The sequence below is a fragment of the Meriones unguiculatus genome, chromosome 1 (assembly GCF_030254825.1).
Source record: "Meriones unguiculatus strain TT.TT164.6M chromosome 1, Bangor_MerUng_6.1, whole genome shotgun sequence".
Taxonomy (NCBI): domain Eukaryota; kingdom Metazoa; phylum Chordata; class Mammalia; order Rodentia; family Muridae; genus Meriones; species Meriones unguiculatus.
The window spans coordinates 188984689-189008241 of NC_083349.1; the positions used below are offsets into that span (position 1 = coordinate 188984689).

Here is a 23553-nt window from a genome sequence, read left to right on the forward strand (position 1 = left end):
CAAAACATTCGCCCGGCCCGCGGAAACGCGCCTGCGCACGGCGCACCAATGGCGATCGACCTCGCGCCGGCGGCTCCGCCCCGGGGCTGACGCTCCCCTACCCGGCCCCCGGGTCCTCCGCGGCCCCGCCCTCCGCGGGCGGAAATGACGACAGGTGCGAAGGGCACGGAGGCGGGCTTCGTTTCGGCGCCTTTCTGTGTCCCGCGGAGGCGATTGGCTGATGTGGAAGGAAAGAGGCGGGACAAATTGCCGCGGGTTCAGTACCGCCAGTGGAACCGGGAGATGCGGCGGCGCCGGGGCCGTGGCGGCGTCTGCTCTGAGTCGAGGCTTGTCCCTGCGGGCGGCTCCCCGTGCGGCTCGGATCATGCTGCTGCCCTCGGATGTGGCCAGGCTGGTGTTGGGTAAGCTCCGCCGAGGAAGGCGGGTGATCGGCCCGGGCTGGGGGCTCGGGTGGGGCGGCGGGGAGGGCTGCCCCGGGTGGGGAAGCCTCGGCGGCCCGGCCCGGCGCGTCCCCGTCCAGCGGGCGGCGAGGCCCTCGGAGGCCGCGCACGCTCGAGGCTCCGGGGGTGCGGACGCCCCTCTCTCGGTGCTGCGTGGCGAGGGGCGGTCGGAGGGAGGAAGCGGCTCGGCGGGGAGCACCCGGGGCCTGGATTCCGACGCCGAGCCAGGCCCGCCGGGACACCTGAGAGGAGCGTGGTGGACGGGGCTGCGTGGCCCCAGGCTTTGCCCGGTCGGAGCTGGGACCGCGGAAAGGAGACGGGAGGGAGGCCGGCGCTCCCCGGTGCCCTCCCTCAACCCGGCGGAAGCGCTGGGATTCGGGGCACTGGGAGGTCTCCGTACGGCCTGCCGTAGGCGCCCACCGTGGAGGCTTGACACGCCGGGGGCCTATTTTTTGTATTTATCAACACGGCTGCTTTGCGTGTTCTGGAGCAGATGTTTTGGGGGCTACGACGACTGCCTTCTGCTTGCGCACGTTCTGGCCTTAGTTTTTCTCCGTTTTCCAAAAGGACTGGTTCATAGGCCACTGTTCGGTCGGGGACTATTGTCTGTGTGAAAGACAGTTTTCGTTGTTTGTCCTCCGAAAGAATAAAAGGGGTTGTACAGCAGGGAACAAGAGCCTCTCAGACTCAAACTGGGTATTGACTTTGAAACATTTGCGACATCTCCAGAAGAAATTGGTAAAAGCATGGTGAATCCTTCGCTGGTTTCCACAACCGTTACTATCATTTACTTTGGTGCCCAGTCCTGTCCATAAAAATTAAAATTGCACTGGGTTCTTGATAAGCACGTTTGGCAGGAAATATTAAGGGGGTTTCTGTTTGGTCCCACCGTCCAATTTTGGAGAAACTTAAACACTAAAACTAATGTTTTGAATGCTTAATTTTTTTTCTACTTAATCACAATTGAGTAGTTAGCCTAAGTTTATATTTGTGATTTCTTTTCAAAAAGTTAACTGTCTTGTAATTTTTAAATGTAATGGGCGCATACGAAAATTGGTGAAAAGTAGACCCACTGTATGTATGAATATATCTTTCTGCGCATATGTCTAGGTAAGAACTGCCACGTTTAGCAGTCTGGCGATCCAAATAAAATTCTTGTGATTGTCGTCTTAACGTGGTTTCAGAAGTTTGGCAACATAAACAATGTAAAGTGGGTAATAATGGGACATTTCCTGAGTTCAGGCTTTACGGGAGGTTTAACAGCAAATCTCGATTTCTCTCCACCAGATATCATAGCACCTCCTTCCTCAAGTCATTCCCAGATGTAGACGAGGGGATGAAAGGAGCCTCTGCAGACTGTCATATCCCCTGAAGAGAAAGTTCTGCCTTGTTAAGAAAACCTTGAGGAAGTGACAGGGTTTTTCTAATTGGAGCAATTATGTTTCTCCCCAGTTAACAAGCTGAAACTAATTTTGTCTTAGTGGTTAGAATCTCAAGTTGTTGCTTTTCATCCTTAAAATCATCTTTGTTATTCAGATTCCATTTTCAGTGCCATGAGTTCTTGCATGCCTTCCTTCTGTTCTGTTTTGGAATTGTTCTTGTTTTCTCTTGTTGCAAATCTTGCTGAATCATTCAGCACGAAACGTGTTCTAAAAATTGAACCACTTTTGAGCTTTGTATACAAAAAGCCTCCCCACTACCCTCAGTTGTTTGATTTTAGTATTATCTTTTGTATATATGTGTACTGATATCTACAGGTTTATTGCTTGCTCAGCATTCTCTTGTACTCCCTTACCATCGTTAGCCCTCTTTTGATCCCTTATTATGGTGTGTTGTTGTTGTTGTTTGTTTGTTGACGTGTTCCCGGCCAACACTGCCAGTTTTTAAGCATAAGAAGAAAAGTAATTTTTCTTCACTTAGCATTCACTTCTTTGTTTTTTTTTACACTTAACGCCAAAACATTTTTCTGAACCCCATTTCACATTGTCCCATGTCCTATGTCACCTGATAGATTTACTGGTAAAACTGCTTGTTACTTAGCTGCTTTACTAATTCACTTTTCTCTAATTCTTCAGCTTACTCCACACCGAGTCTTCACCTAACTGCTCTTGGTCATAGCCAGTGATTTATTGCCTTGAAGGAGTCTTTCAAAATATTGTAGGGGCCAAGATACGTTGCTTACTTCCTCACGTCGTCGTTTTGGCTTTTGCTAATCTGTCATAGTGCTGTGTGGACCTGGTTCTGCTTGTCTTTGTACCCATTCCATCTTTTCAGTATCTCTGGTAGGCTGCAGCATGCTACCTACCTAAGGTTTTCCAAATACTGTGCATTCCTTTCTCCCTGTGCTCCTAATATGCTTGTGTTAGAGGTTCAAGTCAAATGTAGTATCAGAAAGTTCTTCCAGTAGCTGTACTTGATCATTTCTCCACTGTCCTATTAAAGAAGCTTTGTTGGCAGGTGTAGGTTTTTTGGTAAGGTACACCTAACAAAATTGATCATTTTAACAATTTTAAATTTTACAGTTTTGTAGTTTTAATTATTTAACATTGTTCTGCAACCACTCACTACCATCTACCTCTAAATTTTCATTCTTCCTAAGCTGTAACTTTCTTACTCAGTATTTATCTTGGATTCAAGCTTCAGGATTCTTAGGAAACTTCAAAATGTTAAGTTCTTTTATAAAAGGAGTGCTTTCATGGTTGAAGGGTTCAGATTTTCTTCAGTTTCGTGAGTAGGTTACTTTCTGTATGAGTTGGTATCCATTCAGAAAAGAAAGCAGAAACTAAGTTGTATAATGTGATGGAATTTAATGAGGGAATTGTTTATACTAGAAGTGCAAAAACTAAGAAGCTAAACGGCTTATGAGGCAACTCATAGGTTAGCAGAAAGCCATGCTCATTCAAGAGACAAGGCAATATAGAGCAACCCAGAGGTGACTATGGAAGATGAAACAGAAGTCTTGTCTGATAGGGAACTGTAGTCACAGGAGAGATTCTTGAGGAGTCAGGGAATAAGAACTCATCCTTCTGAATTCCAATCTGATAAAAGCCTTTGCTATTTTAGCAAACTTAGCTAGAAGGTAGCTGACAGGTGAACCAGATACTGCCTGTTTGAAGTCTGGTTTCCAAAATAGAGTCCTAGAAAATGAAAATTTGGTTTAAGAGCAAACAGGACAAGGACTAAGAGATAAAGAGCCATTGGTTTTATTTACTTTTACATGAGGTATAGCTATATAATAAACATTAACCAGAATGCAATGTGATCATTCTACATCTTGAATAATGCCCGTATTCACTGCTGACACATAAAGTGTTTCATGAAAGTCGGTTGTTTTCTTTTTAATTTCTGTGTTTGTTTGTGTATGCACATCAGCATACCCAAGCCCCATTTCAGGTATGTGGAAACCAAAGATATTTGATTCCTTAGAGCTAGATTTGTAGACAGTTGTAAACTACCTGCAATGGATGCCAGGAATCAAACTCGGTTGCTCTGGAAATTACCTACACTTGACTAATGAGCCATCCTTCCAGTCCAAGTTTTCATGGCTTTTAACCATTTTATGTTTTTTGTTGAAGCTCATTAAATATTATCTTTTATGCAGCATCCAAACTAGGCATGTTGCCCAAATAAATTCCTACGTATATGCTATCCATACTTCGGGACATATCACCTCCTTGAAGCATTGGATAATTTTCATTCCTGTAGGAAATTCTTGAGTCAGTATCTTTTCATGAACTAAGCCATTCCTATTTTCTTCTTTTAGCTTTTCATATATTAGTTTATCTCTTCTAGCTCTTTACAAATCATACTTTGTGGATTTAAGCCGTACATCTTATTACAAGACACTGGTAGTTGTCTTTCTAAGAATTTATATTTCTTTCAACCACCAGTACTGCTGGGGAATCAAATTTCATGAAGTGTAGATATTTACACAAACAGAGCTTTAGTTCTAGCTGTCTTTTGGCTCCTAATTGTTTTTCCCTAAGATGGCCACGCTCTTAGAATTGAGGTTTCTACAATTTAAGCAGCCTTGATATAGTTATTTTTATGTGGTGTGATAATTGATTATGATCAGATAGTTAGTGATGGTGGGTGGACATTTTTGTAGCACAAAACCAGTAGTATTATTGAATATTGTCAAGTATTTCCTACATTGTTTTTGAACTCTTAAGACAAAGTAAAGCAGAACTTTACTGTAATAATTAATAATTTAATAAAAAATGAAAGCTCAAATTTTACCAAAACATTTTTTAAGAGTAGAGCATATATGTGAAAACCAGAAAAACCATCATGTAGAAATAATGCAGCATTTTCATAGAGCCTTTTTCTCAAATGTGCTATGTGGGCTAATGCTGACTTAATGTAGCATGAACTTTCATATCTGATATTTTTTTCCCCAAGATATGCTAGCACAATTGATTGTACTTTTTTTCTTGGTGGCAGGGAGAAATTAACTATATTACTGTCTGTCTAGGGCATTGCTTCATTCCGCTGTCATGCTCTTAAAAAGGAGTCTTTTTGTAGACTTTTTCTGACCCTTCTCACAAATATTTTTAGTGTCACAAATAAACTGTATATCTTAATTTTAAATGTATATTACTTATATGTGCATTAAAAATGAAATTCTCCCATTTTCCTCAGAAGCAGTTCCTACCCTCTTTTAGGAATGTTCTCCAGGGAGGAAAAGTCTTTGAGGAGTTCTATTTCATAACGACCACCAGTCTCAAGTGACTGAATACGTCTAGGTGATTAATGTTTTTAAAACTCTACCATGAGAAAAAACAATTAGTGTCTCTAGTCCAAATCCAAAAGCTGAAGAAAAAGTTGCAACTGCCCCAATTCCAAGAGGATTTCAGTGGTTTGAACATATTTTTAATTGGTTCACAAAATCATAGTGTTGCCTTACTCATTCCAAACAATTCCTTGGGAATACCAACTGAGCAGTTTTTTCAAGCTGGTTGTATTTCACAAACATGTAAGGCTTTTTCACAGTTGAATTTTATTATTTTCTGTGAGAGGCGAAGACAGAATCACATGACAGAGAGGATGTGCACATATGTGGAGGTCAGAAGATAACTTTTAGGAGTCAGGTGCCTGCTTTCACTGTGGGCTCCAGGGCTCCAACCAAATCAGGCTCATGAAGCAAATGTCTTAACTAGCTGAGCTGTCTTATTAAGCCAGACATCCATTTTAATTCATGTAATTATACATCTGCTGTATGATCTTCAGTGGTAACAGTTTTAAAGTAGAGATATCTGAAATAAAGGGTTTGAGCTTTGGATTGGTTTAGTTTAGTTTGGTTTTGGTTTCTAAGAGCTTCTCGTACTCCAAAAAATATTTTTATATTTATTTCTTTTATTCATAAGTTAGAAGTTAGAAAACCTATTCATTAACTACAAGAAGACAGTTGGTAAATCCCAAACCATAGAGCAGTGCCTGAAATGAGATGACCTTTTTCTTGTTCTTTTTTAAAACTCCTGTGTAATAGCTTTCTGGGCCAATTCATCAGGGTTGGGTTTTTTGTTTTTTATGTGTTTGAATGTTTTGCCCTCGTGTGTCTGTACTATGTGCACACCATGCAGAGGGTCAGAAGAGGGTGTGAGACCTCTGAAATGGAGTTGCAGATAGTTGAAGGACACAGTGTAGGTGCTAAAAACTGAAGCCAGTGCTCTTAGCCACAAACCACCTCTCCAGCTCCTGGTTTGTTTTTGTTTGTTTGTTTTGTTTTTAATTAGAAGTGGTGTGTGTGTGTGTATCCGTGTATCCAAGTGAAGAAAGCCCTAAAATTTTAAAGTAGGAAGAGGCTTTATAAATCATTAATTAAAACTGACAAAAGTGTTTCGATTGTTACATTTTACCAGCACAGCTAGGTATACTTTGGGTAAATAACGTATGTGCTTACTTACAGTGATTACAGAAGACTTAAAAGTGCAGGCAAAGGGAATATTATATATATAAAGGGTTTTTATAAGATTAATTTGTTTGAAGAGCTGGAATTTACGGTAAAACAGCTAAAATGAAATTAGGAAGTAAACAAGTAAAGTCTCATAGTTTGTTAGTATTTATGGTTAGCTTAGTTATTGTTTGTTTGGGTTTTTTGTTTGTTTTGGTTTTTTTGAGACAGGGTTTTTGTGTAGCCTTGGCTATCTTGGACTCACTCTGTAGACCAGGCTGGCCTTGAACTCACAGAGATATGCCTGCCCCTGCCTCTCTGAGTTTTGGGTTTACAGGCGTGCGCCCCTGTGCCTGGCTACCATTAGGTTGCTTTTGTTGCAATCTATAACTAACACAATTGAAATTTTGGAGGTTTATAATATTCATGATATGCAATTATAGCACTAATTCCAAAAACATGTATTTGCACATCTCCAACAAAAACTACATACTGATAACAGGCACTTTCAATTTTCCATCCTCCCACAAGCAGTTGCCTACTTTCTTGTATGTATAGATTTGCTGCTTATGGACATTCCATATAATTGGAAAATTGTGAGTTTTATGTCTAACTTCATTTAGAATGATTTCAAGAGTGAGTCTGGTCATGATGGGTATTAGGACTTCTGTTCCAGTGGATATGGCAAAGTTGGATGTCTTGTCCTGAGTTGTATTATCTTCTTTGCAAAGCATTTGCTCATTTACCTTTTTATTATTGTTCCTTTCAATTTCACTATATACTTTACTTTCTAGCATCTACCAGATAAATGATATTCCAATGTGTTCTTCCATTTTAAAAGTTACTTGTTTTACTTTTATAATGGTGTTCTTAGTAGCATAGAAATTTGAAATGTTATATCCAGCTTATCTCTTTCTTTGGTAGCTTTGTTTCATAGGTTATACCTGATGTATCATTGTTTAATCATTATATCATTGTTCAATTCAAAGCTAAAAAATGATATTTTTGTTGTTGTTTTTATTTTTCTAAACATTTTATAACTTTAGCCTTTACAGTTAAGTGTTTTATTTTGGGGTTTTTTAATTAATTTTTTTTAATATAGTGTGATTTGAGGGCCCAACTTCATTTTTAGCATGTAGATACCCTATTGTTCCAACATGAGTTGTTAAAAGACTATTTTTGCTAGGTGATGGTGCACACCTTTAATCCCAGCACTCAGGAGACAGAGGCAGGTGGATCTCCTGAGTTTGAGGCTAGCCTGGTCTACAGAGTGAGTTCCAGGAGAGCCAAAGATACACAGAGAAACCCTGTCCACAAACAAACAAAACTATCCTTTTCTCTCCTCCAGTGAGTTATTTTGATAACTTTAATATAGAGCCAAGTAGTTAACCTCTTAGCCTTCACTTGTTAAGGTTGAAGTTCTTGTTGGAATTACTATAATAAAGTATAATACAGAGGATGTGAATTAAAAATTAGAAAATATCCTTCTGACCTTCAACATAGTGTATATAGATAGATCTCTCTTCACTTTGTTAAATCATAAAGTTGATAGTCAAACACAAATTAGTGATACTGAGAGAATGTGGGTTTTGGATAGTCCGGTAAGTGGATGTATGCCATCCCCTAAGTCATGGAGTAGTGGAATGCACTTATTTCCTCGTTGGTTTTCTCTAAGTTTACTACACACTAATTGCACTTTGTCAAAGATCTCTTTTTACAAGCTTGACTAGAATTGTAGGAATTCCTCCAACGTGGAGGAACTTGTGATCGTAACATTATGGTGTACACTCCCTACTGGAAGGCTGTAAAAGTGGGTTTTGCTGAGGCTCCGTTTATGATTTTCCTACAAGCTCTAACATTTTAAAGAGCCGCTTACCAAAAGTACAGAATTTACTGAAAGTATTCAAACTTCTATTCTTCATTTAGGTTACTTACAACAAGAAAACCTCACATCTACTTGCCAGACTTTTATTTTGGAAAGTTCAAATTTAAAAGAATATGCAGAACACTGTACTGATGAAGGCTTTATCCCAGCCTGCTTACTGGTGAGTTACTTGCTCCTTACAGGAAATTTTCATTACTAATCAATTGAGAAGACTGTAAAGCAGAGCCTTAAAATGAGCATATTAATGAGGTACAGCCATATGTGTCCCATCTGATTGGGAAACTAAGATAATCACAGAATACTTGAGCTCTGGGGTTTAGAATTGGCCTGGGCAATGTAGCAGGTCCTTTGTCACTCATCAGCCAGATCAATTTTTGCAGAAGAGTACTTATTGCTACCTAATTTACTAAGTGAAAAACATTTAGTCAGGTGGTATACATCTGCAGATTTTGAAAGGCTGAGACAGGACAGTTGTCATTACCTTTAAACCTTTAGACCTGTAGACCTTTTATTGTCACTTCTTTTTGTCGGTATCTGTAAGAAGAATATTATAGAATTACATGATTTCACGTGGAACTGGTAGTTGTATGTTATGAAGGCTGTTTAGTGAAATTTTAACTGTTAGTGGGTGTTTTTCTGTAAGAAGCCTAAAAGAATACAAAACTGAAGTATACCAAAGTCACAGGATACAAAATATGCAAAACTCTACTTTTACATACCTTCAGTGAACAGTTATTTCTGTTTTTAAAGTACCTGTTTATAATAACAACAAACTGAATGCTAACCTAACAAAATATGTATGTAATGTTTACTAAGAACTGCTTGAAAGGAATAAAAAAAATGTGAATAAAATCAACATTGTATATGTAAATTAGAAGCTCAGTAGTGTTAAGTCAGTTTTCCCTAATTTTACTTGTAGATTGATCACAGTCAGAATCCCCACAGCTTTCTAGAAAGCAATATGTGGAATCCTAAATTTTATGTAGAAAAATGATTAAAATATCTCAAACAATTCTGAAAAACATGAAAAAGTTGAACCACAAGGGATGGTCCAAGCACCTGCTGCTCTTCTAGAGGATCTACCTTCCAGTGCCAGCACCCGTGCCTGGTGGCTCACACCAGTATGACCTGCTCCCTCTGCTGGCTTCCTTAGACACTTGCACACCCAAACAAGAATAAAATAAATCTTAAAGAGCCATTGCAGTCTATCATTTTAAAATGTCACGATCAAGAAAAAGACTGGAAAATTCACATACCAGAAGGGACTAATAAAACATAACGTTAGAGTATTATTTAGGATTCTGGATTAGATAGCAGAGAAAACTTCCAAACCCTGGCTAAGTTTCCGTAGTTTGATGTTGGTGTTCCTTAGGACTGGAGAGGGTGCTTTTATGTCAGGGGCCTGTGTGCAGGTGTGGAGGATACAGGAGCTCTCAGCTGTCTTCAGGCTCTTCATTGAATTCTAAAATTATTTAAAAACAAAAATCTTTAAAAAAATAAGTTAAAACTTACAAAGTACAAAATAGTAGGTAGAGACTTGTGTCCTGTTTTTTTTAAAGATTCTTTTTATTTTTTTTTATTTTTGATTATATGTATTTGTGTATGTTTGTGTGAGAATAAAACACACATGAATGCAGGAGCTCTCAGAGGTCAAAAGAGGGCATCTTGGATCCCTGGAGCTGGAGTTACAGGTAGTTGTCAGTTATCCAGTGTAAATGCTGGGAACTGAACTTGGGCCTCCATCTACCCTCTGGACCATCTCTCCAGATAAGTAAACTGAGGTTCTGAAAGTTAAATTGCATGCACAAAGTTCTTATAATTAATAGCAATAGATCTTCACTGTGATACTTTCTATTGCTGAGTGTTTTTCTTGGTTGGGTCTCAAAACAGCAGTGAGAACAAGAAAGAAAATAAAATGTGTAAAAAGAGAAAGAAGGGAAATGAATATTCTGTGAGTGTGACTTCATTCGTCCTTGTGCTGTGAGGCCAAAGCGAAGGAATTGCTGTCTGTTTCCCATTAAATCAGTGCTTCTCGGCCTATGGGTCACAACATCTTTGGGGGTCAGCCTCTCATAGGGTCGCCCAAGATTATTGAGAAATATAGATGTTTACATTATGATTCACAACAGTAGCAAAATTATAGTTATGAAATAGCAACAAAAATAATCTTACGGTTGAGGGTAACCACAACATGAACAGTTGTATTAAAAGGTTGCAGCATTAGGAAGGTTAGGTGATAGCAGTGGAGATCTTGTTACTCCACAGAAAGGAACCATTCTTTGCAAGTACTAGTTACTGGTTACTTACCTCAATTCATTATTAGAGAGAAAGAAAAAAAAACGGAGAGTGATTACTTAGGCATACCTCCTACCTTCTTAAACTTTCTTGTGCATTAGCATCCTCTATCCCAGCCTCTTTCTTTCTTGTTTTGAGTTGGGATCTCTCTAATTTACCTTAGCTGGTCTGTAGCTCACACAAAATTGAATTTACAGCCCTTCGGCCTTAGCCTCTTAAGTACCTAGGAATACAGACCTATCCCACATCCCTTAAATCCCAGCACTGAGGAAGACAAGACCAGGCTGCGATTTATAGTAAGACCATGTTATGAAAAAAAGAAATCTAGTGTTGAAAGTTGAGAAGGAAAGATGTATGCCTGTGTCATACATCTTCCTCAGTATATTTTATGTCTTCAATATTGTCCGAAATAAAAATTTTACACTAATATGTGTGCAGTAAGTTGTATGTACTTAAAGGGTTTGTTGCATGCTGTTGAGTTTTTTGAAATCAGAACTCTTGGTTCCAAAATTTTTGCTCTTTTATAACCTCTAGTGTGTGATCACAGTTTAGACAGGCAAAGTTCTTTCTCTCAGATGTTTGTTCTCTTTTTAGGGAATTTTGGTGACTTGCTTGTCTACCCTTTCCTCACAAGATTTTCTGCAGTCTAGATCTTCACTGGCATTGTTGTGGGAAAGTGATAAATCCTATGTATAGTTTTAGTAATGTTTGATCTTTCTCCTTTCAGTCCTTATTTGGAAAAAACTTGACAACAATTTTGAATGAATATGTAGCTATGAAAGCAAAAGGTAAGAACTTGGATATTGTTTAAGATACTGTCTCATAAAAAGCCTTGAAAAAATTTAATCTTCTGATAAGATATATTACTGAGTTAGGTGGTGTTGCGCACAACTTTTAATCACAGTGCTCTGGAGGCAAAGGCAGCCAGATCTCTTGAGGCCAGCCTGGTCAGTAGAGCAAGTTCCAGGACAGCCAAGGCTACAAAAAACAACAAAAACAAAAAAGATGTATTTTACTAGGAAACAATTTATTTTTGCTTATATTGAGTAAAACAAATTCTAAAACTCCAAATATTAACTAACCAACAGATGCCAAAACTCATATTTTAAAATGGAATAAAACTTAATTCTAACCTGGGTGGTAGTGGTGCACACCTTTAGTCCCAGCATTTACGAGGTAGAGGCAGCCAGATCACTATGAGTTCAAGGTCAGCCTGGCCTACAAAGTGAGTTCCAGGATAGCTGGGGCTACACAAAGAAACCCCATCTTCAAAGCCTGAAAGAAAAAAATCCTTAACTCTAGGTTATTTATACTGATGAACAAGGCATTGTTATTTGCTAAAATATCTTGAACTGACAAGTTAATTCTGACTTCTGTGTAATATGAGACTAGGCACAGGACGTGGGCAAAAATTGGCTCATAATTAACAGAACATAAAGTAATAATTGTATAAATTTCTGATGAATTAGAGGGAAAATACGTATCTTAAAGTAACAGCCGAAGAAAAAGTAGATAACTAACTAGATGCATATCATGTTGTGTCTCACTTAGTCTTCAACCCAGCAGGAATTATTTTTCTACAGGTGTTTTCAATAAGGATGTCAAGGATTGTTTGCACACATAGGAGTTTGTATAACTTTCTGATGTTCGCCTTTCTCTAGTACAAAGGAGAAATAAAATTTTAAGCCTATCAGGTTTTTTAGATACACTTTCTCATTTGTATTAGATTTGATTCTGGTTTAAGAAAATAAAGCCATCTCATCACACATTTACACACTGTTACAAGTAGGCTTTTTTCTAAATTTCCAGTGTAAATTTAACGGGCTTTTTGTTTTTTCCTGTTATTATTGATGCCTTTGTTAAAATTGACAAATGAATTTTCTTCAACTGAGTTTATTTCCTCTTGTGCTTTAGAAACATCAAATGATGTCCCAACAATAATGTCATCTCTATGGAAGAAGCTAGACCACACGCTTTCTCAGATCAGGTACTGTGCTTGTTAAAATGTACTGATTTAGGAATGCAAATACATTTTGGCTATAGGACTTAAGATATTTATAATATATCCATGAAACATCTTTCTTGCTTTGAAGTTTTCTAGAGGATAATCAAGGTTTTCTTTAGTTGAAATGAGGAAATTGTAATATAAATAAATTTAATAGCATTCCCAACTTTGCGTAGCAGTTTAGAAACAGTTTAGCCCGATATTTCTGACAACCAGTTCTTCATTACATATTCAGAGAATTATTGACTTCATGGCAGGTTGGTTCTTTCTGGAATGTTCTGCTTTTAGTATTTTCTCATGGTATAAATAGTTATACTTTCTACCTACTTCACAGCTTTGGAATGTCAGTTTCAGCATGCATGGAAGGAAACCAACCCTGTTGCTATAAATTTTTTGGCATCCCTTAGTGGAGTCACATGAAAAACCCTTCCTTTCAAAGCTACAAATGAATATTCCATCTAACTTCAGCAAAGGTCTCATTTTTATCCTTTGTTAGGCTCATGGCTATAAATGCTTTTATCTAGCAATGAATTGCATTGTATTTGGTAGTTTTATATTTATATTTCTTTCCCTAACTCATTCTTCTGCCCTTGGAAATAATCTTTAAAAGCTTTTTATAGGGTCTGGAGAGGTGAGTCAGTAATGGTGTCGCTACATAAGCATGAGGACCTGAGTTTGGCTTCCCAGAATCCATGTAAAGAACTGTGCATAGTGGTGCATTCCTTTAGTGCCAGGACTGGTGGATAGGAGAGAGAAACCAGTGGAAACCTGAAGGTCATTGGCCATCTAGCCGGCCTAACCAAGTTATAGATCGCATCTCAGAATAAAGGTAGTGAGAAGTGAAGAGCCAGCCTAGTGTTACCTCGACCTTTACATTGAGCGTGCCACACATGCATGCCTGTACCACCAAGTACACATGCTGTACACATACCAAAAAAGGGAGATTTTGCAAACTCAGTGGTTGAGTTTTGAGGGTCTGATGGGGAGATATGTGTTTTGGTAAGCTAGTAAATAAAAAAGATTCTATTTATGCATGTTTTCTCAATAGTTTTACTAAAAATTTTTATTCAGTTCATTAAGTTATTGGTCTTGTTGGTAAAGAATTTTGCAAATTTCAGAGGAACAGGACAAGGTCTATGATTGCTTACCAAATCTGTTAATGAGTAGTTCCACTTAGAGTAAAAGAATTATCTTCTACTGTTAATTTTCTACATGTGCTTTTCTACATATCTGGAGATTCAACAAAATAATTTCATAGTCATGAGTATGACAGAAGGATATCCTTGACCCTGTGATTCTTATGTATTGATGCATGTGAATCAGAATTTTTTAGAAAAGTCTGTTGTTACAAAGTTGAATTGAGAATGCTATATTTATATATAGATTACTTAAACATATCAAGTTCCTGATTCAGATCAAGCTATACCTTAATATCACAGCACTCCAGTAGACATTAATTAGATAGGAATTCGATCACCAAAATTATGTTGTATGAGTGTTTATGATTCTGTTTTTCTTCTAAAACAAATCACATTTGGATACCCCAAAAGCTTCCTTACTGAGGGAAATCACCTTTTAACTCACAGTTTACTTCAGATCTGATGATAACTAAGCCAGAATATATCTTCTCCAAAAACAGTACTTAAGAAGTAACTGCTTTGTTTTATTTGTTAGGAGCATGCAAAGTTCTCCAGGGTTTGCTGCCCATCAGAGAGGTTGGTATTTAACTTTCAACAGTTTCAGCATTACTTCACACTCTGTCTCAAGAACATTTTAACTAACAGTATGTTTCCTAGGCCTCATTAAATTACTTTTTTATAGTACATCATTAGATATTTTTATGTGTCTTAGTTGAGGGAGGTTGAGGTGTGGCTTACTGGTAGAGTGCATGTACCGGGGTTTGATCCCAAGCAATATAAAACAAAATTAAAACCATATGTACATGAGTGTGTGTGCATTTTTGTGTATATATACATATAGAATATGTCCTAGTTTTAATTTTTGAGTATCAGGTAGTAGCATCTTTAACCTATAATTTTTAATATCCTAATTTTGAGGAAACTATACGATGAATTATTGCAGAAATTTGGGGTTTTTGAAGTTTTAATGTATACGTTTTAGTTTGTTTCACGTGAAATTGTTGCATAAAGTTATTATATGTTTTTCAAAGCTTTTTTTTTACTCTATAGATATAACATGTTATCGTGTATAGGCCATGCAACATAGTGTCTTCTGAAACTTCTCTGACACTGAATTAATTTTGGAATGCCCATGTGTTTCAGCCCGAACAAGAAATGGAATTGCAGAAATCAAGCGACAGAGATGGCTTGCATCTCAAGCAGCTCCTGTCAGTTCAGAGTTACTGGTTTTACCTTATGCTTCGGGACAATTTACCACTTCTCCTTTGGTAGCCACACAAGCTGTTAAACCAAGTGGCCAAATTTCAACTCCAGTGAGGTCAAATATCGTAGTGGTCAACCAGTCACAGTCACAAAATACTGTAACCAGTAAGTTTAACTTTTGTTCTTTAAATTCTGTTAATCCAAGTACAATTTTACAGTTACATTAATAATACAAAATAATGGCCCAAGAGAAAGATAACAGAACTTAAAAAATGAAGAGACTTCAAGTTAGTTTAGGGGCCTGGAGAGATGGCTCAGAGGTTAAGAACACTTGCTGTTCTTCCAAAGGTCCTGAGTTCAATTCCCAGCAGCCACATGGTGGCTCATAACCATCTATAGAAAGATCTGGTGTGCAGGCAGAATGTTGTATAAACAGTAAATAAATCTTTCAAAAAAAAAGCAATCAAGTGGTTTAGCCACAAGATTGTAAGCATAAAACTTTGATCTCACTGCTGTATAAAAACGGGCTCACCTGTGTAATCCCAGCAATCAGGAGGATCAGAAATTCAGGGTCAGCCTCTGCTGCTGCATGCCTTCAAAAAAAAAATTGACTTAAAATCTTGGAGTTATTGTAGCTTAAATCTACAGTTCTTTCTATTGTAATTAAACTGCAGTCTAACCTTGGACTTGTTTGATTCTCAATTTTGGCGTAATAATTGAAAAAAACAGATTGTACTTTTAAGGAGAATATACATTATATTTTACCATCTCTTTACTGTGAATGCAGTCTGCCCTGGAGCATCTTCCCAGTATACCACCATCTTTGGTTTTTTTGAGACAAGGATTTTTCTGTGTCGCCCTGGCTATCCTGGACTAGCTTTGTAAACCAGACTAACCTGGCCTCATACTCACAGAAATCACCTGCCTCTTCCTTCCCAAGTGCTGGGATTACAGGTGTGTGCCACCACCACTCAGCGTTATACCACCGTCTTTATGTGTTAAATATTCTATATTCTCAGCTGAGTCTCAGAGATAGAAATAAAGTTAGAAGTCATATTCTGATCTAGGTCATGCCTGTTGTATACATTCTTGTTGAAGTGAAAACAGGATAGTAAAGAAGTATGAGGCTGGTTTAATAAGTGCTTTGCGATGGGAATTCAGGGCCCATTCTCTTAGTTTTGAGTCAAGTAATTTTATTGCTATTCTTTAAGATTGCTCATAGAGTGCCTTTAATTCCAACACTGGGAAGCCAGAGGCAGGCAGATCTCTGAGCTTGAGGACAACCAGGGCTACACAGAGGGAAAACCCTATCTTCAAAACAAAGCAAAACCACGATTGTATATTTCCATCTTATTCCAAATCCTGTTTTATGGTAGGATCAATCATTTGTTATATTTTTTATACTTTTTTTCTCTTTATATTTCTTTGTATTTTATCAAATGTCAAACCTTAAGGATGTAAGGCCTGTATCGCATTAGTCTTACCATCTTATATAATGCCTTGCTCATAGTACTCAGTAAATGTTTGTGAGATTTTTATAGGGCTTCTCTTTGTAGCCCTGGCCTAGAACTCACTCCACCTGCCTCTGCCTCCTGTAGTGCCGGGATTACAAGTATGCGTCACCACAGCTGGTTCTTTCTAATGTTGTTTATCTCATTACGAGTTTAGACAATTTCTGTTCTTTGGCTTACTGTGTTTTCTTAAAATGCAGCTGGAGAGTCTTTAAATATTATTCCTGGTCCTCAGGAAAGGAAAACTCATACCAGTTTAATGTCTCCTGGTAGACGTAAAAGGTAACTAACTACTTTTTATAATTGACCCATTGACAGTAGCCATTTAAAACACACACACACAGAATTTAGTTAGTGTTTAAAGTAACAAGACTAGATTAAGTTCTTGAGATGTTTATTATATTTATTCCAAAATACATCTTTTCCAACGTTCTGACTTCACTAAGTTTGACTTGTATCCTTTAATCAATGTTGTGTCACTTACTGTTCACTACCTTTCCATCGTGATGTGCTGAATAATAATGGATCTTACAAAGGTTCTTACCTCATTTCTCATGTTTTAAGTGAATATAAATAATGTTAGTTTTATGCTCCAAAAGAACACATGCTATTAAATCATGAAAGCATGTTTTCATGTGTATTTTCATATGCATGTTCTTCCTGTTCTACTTCAGCTTCTATTTCTTAAAAAAAAAATTAGAGATCAGAGTTCTAAATGATATTTGTCTGATTCCTCATCTGCCAACCAATAGGTTTTTTAATTAGTTTTTACTGTATTGTCTAATTCAAGCTTTCTTTAGTTAAAAGCCTCCTATATTATAAGTTGTCTGACTTAACTACATAAAAGAGTAAAGTGTTATTAATAACATTTTCAGAAATGTGGATCTTTTTATTATCCATGCGTATTTAACTGGTTTCTTGAAACCAAAAATATAGTTGGTCTCATTCCATCATCATGGGACTGGCCTTGTAGCTTAGTGGTAGGGCACATGCCTGGCAGGTGCAAGTCCTGGATTAAATTTCCGTGACCATGAAAGAAAGGGACAGTAATACAAAGTTTATATACTTAAGACCACAAAGCTAGTCTTTGAGTTTTTGTTTTGTTTTGTGTTTGTTTTTGTTTTATTCATTTTTTATTTTTTAATTTGTTTTTTTAACAGTAAATCAAGTGTACTGTATATGAATCTAGTAATACTTTTTCTGCTTTTCTGTCTTTGTTCTTATGGAAAGAAAAAAATGCCTACTACCATGATCTCAAAATTTGTATGTATATTATCGTTGATCTGTTAAACAGGTAATAAAAGACAAGCTTTTACAATGTATTTCAGTGAATCACAAAGGAAGAGTTTGATGTCATCCGGACCTCATTCATCAGTAAGGAATTTCCAGGACCCAAATGCATTTGCAGTAGAAAAAGTAAGTGACTGTCCCAAATTTGCAGCTTGAAATATTCTCAAATTTATGTGTGCTTATGTGTTTGAGATGAGTATGAGAGCGACAGGATTGCCTCCTGAATAGGGAATTATAATTGGAACTTGGCACTTTGAGAACACACACGTGGCAAATGCACCAAGTAATAATTCTAGTTCTACTGTTGAGCATTTTACCAGGGTCACATAAAGGCCTTCTGTGAGAAGGTGAAAAGCGTAGACCTGCATTCTGGATGCAGTGAAGACTGTGTTGGCGGAAGATCTGGAACGACACTTCTGAATTACAAAATACTTTGTTCAGGCCTAAATATGGAGGGAGGCACCAGAACTTGTGTTGCTACTTGCTACTTACGTTTATCAAAACTACGCACTGCTATTGACTTGTTTTTGTGACATTTTTGCCTTTTCATTATTTATTTAGAGATGGGATCTTGTTGTGTTGTCCAAATTGAAACCAAGTTTGTTACTCCACTTAATAATCCTGTCACCTCCCAAGTTGATGGGATGAAAAAGCATTGATTTTGGTGGTTTGGTTATTAGTGACTAGTATGATGTCTTTTCCTATCCTTTTACTAGTTAGCCTTTTCTTTTTCAGCAAATGGTTATTGAAAATGCAAGAGAGAAAATATTAAGCAACAAATCTCTTCAAGAAAAACTAGCAGAAAACATAAATAAGTTTTTGACTAGGTGAGCTGTACGATTCAAATTTCTAATTATTTTTACCTGCTCACCCAACTGCACTAATGGTTTTCATTGGTTTCCCTTTCTGTGTTACAGTGACAGTAGTACAGCTCCAGTACCTAAGCAAACAGACAGCAACCCGACAGAGCCAGAAACGTCAATTGATGAACTCCTAGGACTTCCGGTATGGGTAGATGTGGGTGTGGGTGAGTGTGCAGGGGTAATACAGTTAGAATTATATGGTATTTTGGTTTTATTTTAAAATTATTGCCAAAATTTTCATGTATAAAATCTGAAGTAATCAAAATAGACTGCTCATTCATCAGTGTAATTTGTTTATGAATACATTTGAATAATGAATATACTCAGAGACTCACAAATACTAAAAATGGTGAGATTTTTCTAACCCTTCTAATAGCTTACCTGCTTTACAGATAACAGTTTCACTCTATTATTTACATAAAAAATTAGTCATGAATTTTATAAGTATTCAGTACTTGTAAATTCACTACATGGTACTGTCTTACCATTCATCTACATTGTTATGAGCTGAGTAGTGATTTAAGGATAACTGAAGTATTGTGTTATATGTGACTTATACTCATCAGACACCCAATATAATAATCCTAAATGTCTAATGTGTGTTTCTCAGACCTAACTTCTAGTTTCCTTCTCTGATGTGTTTTGTCATGCTTGAGCTTTGTGTGTTGGTGATGTCAGTTTTTTTGATTAATGAACTTTGACCTACAATAGTTGCAGGGGTTTCTTTTCATTGCTGACTTTTTTTTTTTTTTTTTTTTTTGAGCACTCTGTTTTCATGCAAACCAGAAGGAATCAGATTCTGTTACAGATGGCTGTGAGCCACTGTGTGGTTGCTGGGAATTGAACTCAGGACCTTGGAAGAGCAGCCAGTGTTGTTAACCACTGAGGCATCTCTCCAGCTCCCCCTTGCTGACTTTTTTCCTTGCTAATTTTCATAATTTCGTTTATTTAATTATTTAATTTTATTTATTTTCTCTTTAAAGTCATTGGTTTGTTTTAGAAGTAGATTTTGTCCTTGCACTTCAGCCATATAATTTTTGTAATGAGTGGAATCTTTGTATATTCTTTGTATATTCTGTAACTGAGAAGTTACTTATCTCTTTGTGATAGCTTTTTTTCATGCATGTGTTCATTTGGGTCTGTTTTCCAATTTTATTTAGGAGTAGTTTTTCCTCCATTTCTAGTACCACTCGAAGGGGAGAAAACATACTACTATAACAGCAACAGCACCAAATCAAGATACAGAAATACACTCAACTAAAGCCAGTTGATAAATCACCACTGACCATAGAACAGATAATGACAAAACTAATGTATGTACTAAAGCTAAAAAATAATTACGGTAAATGTAAAAATAATAAGTGAATAAAATGAAGGCTAGGGAAAGGGAAGAAAGAAAAGTTAAATAAAGGAATAAAAAAGAGTGTTGTGACAGGGGAGAAGAGAGAACTAGTGATTAAAAAAAAAAACAGGCCAGCCGTGGTAATACATGCCTTTAATCCCAGCACTCAAGAAACAGAAGTAGAAAGATCTATGTGAGTTCAGAGCCAGACTGGTCTAAACATGGAGTTCTAGGACAGCAGGATTATATAAAGAAACCTTGTCTCAAAAGAACTGTTGCCCAGTACCAAACTAATGTATGACACATTGATAAATATAAAAAGGCTTTTTTTTCCCAGTTGGTCAAAATAGGACTGAAATACAGTTTTTGGGTTTTTTTTTTTTTTTTTAAGGGAAAACACAGGATGAGGAGCTAAAGTGCTGGAGCAAATTTTTTAATCTGCCCCATTTAATATATAGGATAGAGTGGGAGTCTCTTGGGGACTTCTGTTTCCTGTGATTTGGGCTGGTCCTAATCCATACTGGATTAGAGCTAATAGAGCTACCTAATACCAAAAGAGCTGTCCTTACTTAAGCTTTACTAATCTCTCAGTCTGTCAGCTGATAAGGTTCCCCACTCCCACAGGGTGCCCAGTGTTCAAGCTAGCAGATGGCTTGAAGCCTTTTGGGAATAGGGAGCAGACATATTACTGAGATCAGTATAGTTACACTGTCCTCCATACTTTGAAAACTCTATAGACACTAAGTATCTTGCAAAAGGAATGTGGCTGTGGACATGAAGCTTTGGGCTTCTTGGTTCTTAAAGCAGTGTTCCTTATAGCAGATGGATTGCTCCATGAAGCCACTGGCTTCAAGCTGTGAGCTAATAGACTGCAGTCATGAAGTGATGGTGGGCCTGCCTGGCCACAGAGAAGGGACTACTTCCCACAGCTGTCTTACCCTGTGTATAGGTCCCCTGACTTGTCATCATCCCTGTTCTTAGGTCTCAAGGTACCTCATCTCAGTAGAGTCCCTCTCGATATAGTGTCCACTTAACAGCCCTCCAAGACACAGCAGGGGACAAAGTAGGCCCCCACTCCACTACCAGCCTGGAACAATGGAGGACTCAATATCTCACCAAAGCTTCCACCTGCATTTGAGGCATTTGACAACTGTGGGTTTGTCTTGTGGGTGTATAGGATTGCTGGTCTCTTTCATTCCTGCCACTTGGCTTAAATGTTGGGTGAGGCTTGGTTTGCCTTTCTAAGCTACCGCCGGAGCCACTTGCTTCTTACTGGTTTTTACTATGTCATTTACTATGAAGAAAAACTATGTCGTCTATTTCTTCACACCTTAACAGTTATCCTGTCACCCTTCTATCATGTTGGATATTGTTCTTCCACACATTCTCCTTGACATAGAATCTGATCGTTCTTGTTCTCACTCTTCTCATTTACTACAGTTTCTAATATACTAGCCCAGAAATTATTTTCTTCTAAATAAGCCTCTTAAAATCAGAAGGAAATTTTTTGTAGGGAACTAGTCATATATAAAAGGTCAGCAATAACAACATGAATAATTTTTCTGGTATTAAAGCCATAATAATTCTGTTTGTTCATACTTTTATTCTTGCTTTATAGAATGAAATCCACATGTCTGAAGAAGCAATACAAGATATATTGGAACAGACAGAATCAGACCCAGCATTTCAGGCACTCTTTGATCTCTTTGACTATGGTAAAGTACACCATTCAGTCTAGCAAGTAGACAAAAATTTTCTCAACCACCTTTAGTAACCTACCCCAGAATAAAGTAACATTACCCAGGGCTTCCCAAAAATTGCCTGTTTCATTATAGTAAATAATGTGTGGAGATAGGTGAGGGTGTCTATACTTTTCCTTAGGGAAGTTCAACTGTAAGAATGGATTGGTGTTTTGTTTTGTTTCTGTTTGTCTGATTTTTGAGTATTTTGAACAGTCAGCATGAGCTGTGGTGAGTCTCCTATTTATATCCCTCGGGATCCTAGACCACGCCCCTCTCTGTGCTGCAAGTGGCAGGCTGCTACTAGCTGGCAAAGATCAAGCTCTGTAGGAGGCCATTATCAGCTGTGGACAAACTTAAGATCCCACACGTGGGGTTAAAACGAAAACATGTATATAACATAGCTGAGTTTATAAAGAAACCAAAACTTCTATTACAAGAGGGCATACCTGTAATAATCCTCAAGAATTTGGAGGTAGAGGCAGGAATGCCAGGACTTGAGGTTCATCTTTGGCTACATAGTGAGTTTAAGATCAGCCTGGGCTGCCTGAGACCCTCTCTGATAAAACAAGGAAAAAAATATGATTGAAATAAAAATTGTAACATTTGAGAATGGTAATATTTGTGCTTGTTTCTAGTATGCTTATTTAATTTTTTTTCTGTTCCCTTTTTAACAGGTAAAACAAAGAACAATAAAAATATATCACAAAGTATTCCTAGTCAACATATGGAAACTAATCCTAATATAGTCTTATCTGAAGAAACTAACATAACAATTAAAAGTTCTTTTGAAACAGAAGAACCTGGTAAGATTTTTATTTTGTTAATATCATTAACCAAACTGTTAAAATCAATCTCAAAATTCAAAAAAGCAAAATACCGTTTAATTGGAAATTATTCAAATTACTGTATGGGTCATTTTTATGCTTATAGTTTTCTTCATTGAGAAAATTGTTGCCAATTTTTAGTACTGTAATTAAAAGATTAATTTTTCATTCTTTCATAGAGCAATAGACAAACAATCTCGTAGTAAGTCATTGGCCAAATGGGCAAGTCTGTAACAAAATAATTTCATTAAGGGACAAATCCTAATGTCTGATCTCTTATGTTCATATGTTAGAGTGGTTTAGCCTTCTAAGTTGAGCTGACATTCAACATTTGATTCTGGGAAATTATACAATTTATCCTGATAGTCTTGAACTTGGTGGTTTATAAGTTATTTATTCCTACCATCTTTATTTGCAGCTTGACAGTCTTATCTTTCATAGAGTACCAATGTAGCATAGTTAGTCCTTACATAGGACTGTGAATTAAAGGAAAGTGTGAATAAGTCAATATTAAAAATTTTAAATATAAAATGAGGGGTTTTTTTTTAAGAAGCTTTGTCAAATGTAACACAAATTTATAGAAATGCATAATAAAATGTATATAGCTCTCTGTAATGAAATTAAATCAAGAACTTGCCCGTGGAATCATCTCTCAAGTGAGAAAGGACTTTTGCCAGCACAACAGTAACTCCGTTCTCTGCTCCCTGAATCTCTTTTCCTTAGTGATAGCTTCATCTTTGCTGCTCATAATTTGGTAAACCTTATGCCATTGCAGTGCCATCTCCAGTCTACAAACTATGCCTGATAATAATTTCTTCTTACCTCCTGATCAATTGGTTGACTGGTTGCTTTTTGAGACGGTTTCTTTGTGTAGCCCTCGCTATCCTGGAACTCTGTAGACCAGGCTGGCCTCAAACTCACAGAGATCTCTGCCTCTACCTCCCAAGTGCTGGGAGTAAAGGCGTTCACCACCACTGTTTTAATTTTTTATTAGTAATTGTTTATTTTATGTGCATTGGTGTTTTGCCGGGATATGTGTCTGTGTATGGATATCAGAGTTTGGAGTTAACAAACAATTGTGAGCTGCCGTGTGAGTACTGTCAGTTGAACCTGGGTCCTCT

General features: G+C 37.5%; 1 protein-coding gene across 3 annotated transcripts in view; it reads left to right on the plus strand.

Annotated features, from left to right (window-relative positions):
- The first annotated feature begins 249 nt into the window (after positions 1-249).
- LOC110549478 (protein NPAT) overlaps positions 250-23553 on the plus strand; it is a 39255-nt gene continuing 15951 nt past the window's right edge. For all 3 annotated transcript variants that reach the window (XM_021638685.2, XM_021638687.2, XM_060373936.1), the window contains exons 1-12: positions 250-401; positions 8260-8378; positions 11241-11301; positions 12428-12500; positions 14193-14233; positions 14801-15025; positions 16572-16653; positions 17700-17787; positions 18397-18488; positions 18579-18666; positions 21485-21581; positions 22283-22411. In XM_021638685.2, the coding sequence (XP_021494360.1) occupies positions 365-401; positions 8260-8378; positions 11241-11301; positions 12428-12500; positions 14193-14233; positions 14801-15025; positions 16572-16653; positions 17700-17787; positions 18397-18488; positions 18579-18666; positions 21485-21581; positions 22283-22411 (1132 nt within the window). In that variant the 5' untranslated portion in view covers positions 250-364. The remainder of the gene's footprint in view (positions 402-8259; positions 8379-11240; positions 11302-12427; positions 12501-14192; positions 14234-14800; positions 15026-16571; positions 16654-17699; positions 17788-18396; positions 18489-18578; positions 18667-21484; positions 21582-22282; positions 22412-23553) is intronic.